A 6,447-nucleotide genomic window follows, 5' to 3' on the forward strand; every position below is an offset into this window, starting at 1 on the left:
ATCGCAGTTCTAACTTCTGACGGAGCATTACTGTAAAGCTGTTGGCTTTTTATTTAAGACCCTGCTGGGAACGGGGAGGGAAGCTGGGATGTTTTGGTAGCAGCCTGGGTATTACGTTGGAGTACTCCTGCATCTCTCTGGTTCGTTCTGTGCTTGAGCATGAACTGAGCTCTGAGACCAAGAGCTAATTAACCCATCTGTACCTGCGAGCCCTGACTGCTGAGACGAGTTCTGCGAGCCCGGATACATACTGAGCTCAGGCTGCACAGGGACATCCTCCCTGCAGAGGAACTGAATGAAATAAACTGTGCAGATCAGGTTGCTGCTCTGCTGCACAGACACGAGGACAATGTGGCAACAGGTGATGATGGAGCGCAGGTCTGAGTCCCACTTATTGTCACTGGATTGATTTAGCTGTTTGGATCCCATCAATGAGGGCTAAAGACGTCTAAAAAGGCTTCTTCGTTTTTCTTACCTGCTGTCAAATGCATCTAATTAATCACATGCTCATCTTCTGTCTGGATGTCTGTACTGTTTATATATGGACTAATTGAGGTACTGGCTTTATGGCTGCATATATCAAAATATCACCATGAAAATTTAGGTTGCAACACTAAAATTCAAGATGGCCACTCCCATATATGTGTGTGTGTGTGTGTTTGTTTCAGGTGGCCTTGTAGGGACCAATTTTACACAAAATCTTGCATTGTGGTAACCAACTGCTCTTTATGGGGACCAAAGCCAGGTCCCCATAAGGACAAGTCTCGTTGGGGGGGTAGGTTTAGGACTAAGGTGTATATCGTGGACAGGGTTAGGTCTAGGGATAGGCATGTACTAGTAATGGTTAGGTTTAGGGTCAGGCTATAGAAAATGAATGGAAGTCAATGCAAAGTCCCCAAAAATACATTTAAAAGAACGTGTGTGTGTAATATATATATATATATATATATATATATATATATATATATATATATATATATACATATGTATATATATTCAACCTTTATTTATACAGGTTAGTCTCATTGCGTCATGAGGACTAATTTTCAAGAGAGACATGTATACCTGTATAACATATAACACATTCTCTATGTGTTATATGTTATACAGGTATACATGCATGTGTACATGTGTTGTTTGTTGGTAGGTGTTAATCATGTTTCTGTGATAAGTACGAGCATATGTTCTTGTTTCTTTTCCCTCACAGCAGAAAAGTAACAGTTTCTGTTACCTGGTTCTTGACACTCGGGCCTTTTTCAACACCTTTTTTAATTTTAAAGAACTCCTCCAAACGAGCTTGCAGCTCACATGGTGATTAAAACACGCTGCAGCAGAACTCAGCCTCCAGTTATCTTCCAACAAACAGGCTTCCCCTGCTGGTTCTGATCATTTCTTCATCCAACAGCTCCGTCGTCGTGTCGAGACGACGTTGCCAGAAACGTCTCGGCTCCTTTTTCCTTCACCTGGGTGACAACTCCTGCCCGCCTGTTTGATTGTCAGGAAGGAGCAACAACAAACCATGAAGACCTTCATCTGCAGCCCGGCTGCAAGGTTTTCATTCACTGGACAAACACACAGACCAAAATACTTCTCTGCAAAAATTACAAACTGTAGACGCAACCTTTTACTTTAGCTTCAAATATGATGAACTACTGACAGATCCTGGCTGAAGTGATCACATGAAATCTGTGCTTTAAACTTTGTCATCAACTATTGATAGCTGTTAGCAAAATACCTCATCAGCCACTGGATGCATCTTATTGAAAGGCTCAGACGTTACTGCAGCTGCAGCTGAATTATAGACCGTTTCATGTTTTCTGACGTCAGCTGGCTCTGCCGGTCATCTTGATGTGGGTTGGCTCCAAACCTTAGTCAGTGTAACACATGATGTCAAGTTTCATGTGGAAGTGGCTGGGAGTGATCTGAGAGTGAACCTCAACACATACCTGGAGCATGACTTCATGACATTTATAAAGTTTTTAAGGTTTGACTGAAATGGTTCCAACCGTCTTCTCTCAGAGCAGGATGATCTCAATCTGAAACTCTGGCATATTATATTAGAAACGTTTAGTTTTAGAGACATGTAATGTGTTCAGTTGCACTCTTATTTACTTCTTATTTTGTCCTCAGTAAACCATCTCGTTGCTTGTTGAAACCTTACTGAACCTAAAGAAGCAGAGCCTCGGTTTCCAGTGAAAGATGTTTATTGTGAGGGTTCCAGTTTCTGCCAGTCACTGAACTTGAAGTGAGGTCAACGTGTACCAAAACAGACATTCATCTTCATCCATCCATCCATCCATCCATCCATCCATCCATCCATCCTCTAGTTCTGGTCAGGTCTGGGGGCAGCATCTTGAGCAGGGAGGTCCAGACATCTCTCCACAGCCTTTTCCAGCTCTTCTGGGAGAACTCCAAGGTGTTCCCAGACCAACCAAGAGACATAGTCCTGGGTCTTCCCTGGGGTCTCCTCCCAGTCGGACATGCCTGAACGACCTCAACTGGCTCCTCTGGATGTGGAGGAGCAGCGGTTCTACTCTGAGTCTCTCCTGATAACTCAACTTCTCCCCCTCTCTTTAAAGGAGAGTCCAGCTCTGCAGAGGAAACTCATTTCAACCTCCTGGATCCACGATCTCATTCTTTCAGTCTCTACCAGAGTTCATGGCCAGAGGTGAGGGGAGGAACGTAGACCGACCAGTAAATAGAGAGCTTTGTTTTACAGCTCAGCTCCCTCTTCACCACAACGGACCGGCACAGTGTACTCAATACTGCCGACACTGCATCAATCCATCTGTCAGTCACACACTCTATTCTTCCGTCACTCGTGAACAAAACCCCTAAAGATAGTGTTGTGGTCAAGACCACCTAACCCGAGACCAAGACAAGTCAAGACCAGAGTGTACCGAGACCGAGACAAGACCAAGACTTTTAGGGTCCGAGACCAAGACAAGACCAAGACTTTTAAAGTCCGAGACCAAGACAAGACCAAGACCGAGGGAGGGCGAGACCAATTCGAGACCAAATCCACAAATAAAATAAAAAAATAAATAAAATGTTATTATAAAATATTTTTATAAAGTTATGAGCCTTTTTAATGTGTCAAAACTGATGATTTTACCAGACAGTAATGTTTTTACGTTTTTAAACAGTGTTGTTTGTGAAATGAATTTTGTACTGCAATGTCTTTTGTACACAACTTGTGCATGCTTACTTTAATTTATTTAAACTCTAATTTAAGTGACCCATTTTGATCCTAATAAAACAAAACTCAAGATGCATTTACCTTCTTTTGGTCTCTTGAAGTCAACATGAAATACTGGGCAGTATAAATGCAGTCTTTAGGATTAAATTGGAAACTTGAAGTCAGTTACTTTCTAAAATTGTTTAATTTTCATTTAGACTTGTGTATTTGCTTGGGGATCTTCCATTGTATGATCCAAGGCACATTAAGAAAAAAAAACACAGTATCATAAAAATCACCCAAGAAAACTTAGTAGCTTATTCATATTCATAAAGTTTCAGAGAAATAACTGCACTGCAGGCAGCCAGGAATGTGAACAAAAACTACTACAGAAAGAAAACCACGAGGCTAATCAATTTCAACGTTGCAGCTATACAAAGCAACACAAAGTTTGCCCGATGCATAACTACTTCAAAAAAATCCCACTTTGGCTGTGGCTGCATTTTGGAAGGAGTCGACGGGGGAGAGGACAGCCCCCGGAGGGCAAAACGTCAGTCTTTCCACAAAAAAAAACAAAAAAAACTGTCCAGATGATTAACTGATTATTGGAGTTTAAAGAAGTGTTTCATTGCATTTAAGAAATATGAGTGATTGCAACATTCTGTGGCCTAAACGTGCACGATGGGGTCTCATTAAAATGCCTCCTCGACTGAAAACCCTTTCCACTGGTGCAGAGGAGGCAGGGACTGATAGGACCTTCATTGCCAAATTGTGCAGTTGTGGAAATCTAGTGTGGTTTTTTGCCCAGAAGACAAGTGCATTGTCTGTGTCAAAGTCACGGATGGCATCAAAGTATTTCCTTATCTGTGTGTGTATGCTTGAATCCTGGTCTGAGCTGTGCTTTTTGTATGCCTTGTAGCGGGACAGAAGGCGAGGGTATTTGTTTGGTGGCGAATCACTGGCTGCGGCTGGATCCACATTCACAACTTCTGAGCAGGTGTCTTCTTTCATGTCCATCATCTTCTCCACCTCTAAGATCAATGTTTCTGAAAAACACAAACACAATGACTGAGTTAGATTTAAAAGGATATGCACATATCAGAGTTGAATTAAATACGTTTAGGACCTTTTATTAGGGGCCTCCGATGTGCGTCCCATCAGTGTATGAATGTGATAAAGCTCTGATTAGTCTCCTTTGAATGATTTGTTCAATTAGCTTTGTAGAGATCTAATAGAGTGCCGTATGAATGTGTAAATGAGGCACAGATTGTAATGTAAAGTGCTTTGAGTGTCTGATAAGATAGAAAGGTGCTATATAAGTACAGTCCCATTTAATATAAAAGTGAGTCAGGATTGTGTACAATAGGCATGTTACCAGCCTAAATATAAAGAATATCTGTTTCAATAGGCTCAGAGTGTACAAAATATGTTTTTATGACAAAAGTAAACAGAAGAAATGAAGACTATGAATTCCACTGTAAGACTAGTTAAGGCTTTTATAGACAACTAATTTGAAATATTTTAGGATTTATGATTTTGCAAATAAGACATTTATTTTCAGCAGAGAAAATATATACTGACCTGTCAGTGTCTTCTTAAGCTCATCTCTGAACTTTTTCACTGATGTTGAATTTCCCCCATTGGTAACATCTAAGTCCACCCAGCTTAAGCCAAACTGAGGATCCAGCATGGTGGCCAAGAAGTAAACATTGTGGTTAAAAGGTTCCTCTCTTCCACTGTCTTTGGCCATGCTTGTTTTTAAAAAGATTCCAGAAAATCTTTTCACCAGAGACTGCTGGAGGGCTCTGACCAATGACTGGCACTGCATTCGAGTGTCCTCCATCTTGAGGAGGTGTGTATTCAAGTCCAGGACAGTTGGAACCACCATACTAATGGTAACTGATTTCTCCCCTTCTGTCAGGTCTGTTACCTCAGAAAATGGAGCAAGAACTGCACTCAGTTCCTTCAGCTGGTTCCACTCACGGGCACTAAACACCAACTCCTCGTGATCCTTGCTGCACATTTCATTCAGGGCTTTGTGGTCCAGAGCTGTGAAGGCCTGTACTTGTTTAAATATACTGTTCCATCGAGTTGTGTTTGCAGCTGGAATGGTCCTATTAGTGCCAAACGTAGCCTCAAACTTGTCTTTGAATTGTGAACTGCTATGCAATAAGGTGGTGAACCGTGATGTTTTGGCTATTGTGTGAGAAATGGCCTTGACCTCCTTCATGCCGTCATTCACAACTAATTGTAGAGAGTGTGCAAAGCAGGAAAGACGTGCACCAGATGACCAGGGTAATTCGGTGTCTTCCTGAGAATTAATGTCCTCCCACAGGTGCTCGTCATCTAAATGCTCCTCTTCACTCTCGCTGTCATCAGATTGGGGCATGTGTACTTTGAAAGCACATTTCATATTGGCAGCATTGTCTGTTATGATATAGCTAATTTTGTCATGATACCGTATTCCTCTGTGATCTCCTCAAAGGCAGACGCAATGTGCTCTCCAGTATGTCTGCCTGTGAAACGCCTACAGTCCAGCAGGTAGGATTCAAGTGCATAGGAATCCTTTGATTTGTAGCACACGTGGGCGGTCACCCCAAGGAAGGAGCGTAGCCTGCGATCAGACCAGAGGTCAGTTGTTAATGACACAGATGACTAGGTCTTCAGTTTCTCCAAAACAGTTTCCTTGACCTTGATTACCAACTCTGGAATTTGTCTATCAGAAACCGTTTTTCTAGAGATTGGTGTGTATTTACTATCCATAACTTCAAGAAAGTGTTTAAAATGACTGTTTTCCACAAGTGAGAGAGGCAGACAACACCCAATGATCAAATCTTGGACAACGGCTTGACTGATGGCTTGTTGCCTTGGTGATTGTGGGCTGTAGAGCTGCACTTTCTGCGTAAATAATGAAATTGATGGCTGTGTGACTGTGACATCATTCTGTTGCCCTGCCTTGTATTCCAGGAACCTAAAAAATGCAAAGGAGGAATCAGTATATCTGGTCATGAACATCAATTACATCAAAAGAACACTTAAAAATAAGTAGCAACTTCATAAATGTATGTCAAATATATCCTCCATTGTTTATCATAAGCAAAAATTAAACTTAGAAAAATCTAACAAAGTTAAATTGGGTCCTCTGGATGGGTTTAAACAATAAAAAATTATACAAATGTTTTGTCTTTCATCCAAAAGACTTCTTCAATATGAGGAGCTATATTAAACTCAAGAGCTACATTTTCAGGCCAAGACTCTGCGGTCTACAC

General features: G+C 41.4%; 1 protein-coding gene across 1 annotated transcript; it reads right to left on the reverse strand.

Moving 5' to 3' along the window:
* Positions 1-3,790: 3,790 nt before the first annotated feature.
* On the reverse strand, positions 3,791-5,826 carry LOC119420775. Its single transcript, XM_037688200.1, has 2 exons — positions 4,760-5,826; positions 3,791-4,224 (listed from the first exon to the last, which is right to left on the reverse strand). Exons 1-2 carry the CDS (start codon positions 5,589-5,591, stop codon positions 3,791-3,793), a joined length of 1,266 nt encoding a protein of 421 aa, XP_037544128.1. The 5' UTR covers positions 5,592-5,826.
* Between the last annotated feature and the right edge of the window lie 621 nt (positions 5,827-6,447).

Source organism: Nematolebias whitei, chromosome 14 (genome assembly GCF_014905685.2).
Source record: "Nematolebias whitei isolate Nwh7 chromosome 14, NemWhi1, whole genome shotgun sequence".
NCBI lineage: Eukaryota > Metazoa > Chordata > Actinopteri > Cyprinodontiformes > Rivulidae > Nematolebias > Nematolebias whitei.

What these genes read in the sequence shown, in the direction of transcription:
- LOC119420775 (XM_037688200.1), bottom strand. Translation starts at nt 5,591, where the DNA reads ATGAAATGTGCTTTCAAAGTACACATGCCCCAATCTGATGACAGCGAG. An exon ending in GCTTAAGAAGACACTGACAG is followed by an intron (nt 4,225 to 4,759) that starts GTCAGTATATAT and finishes TGTGTTTTTCAG; the next exon opens with AAACATTGATCTTAGAGGTG.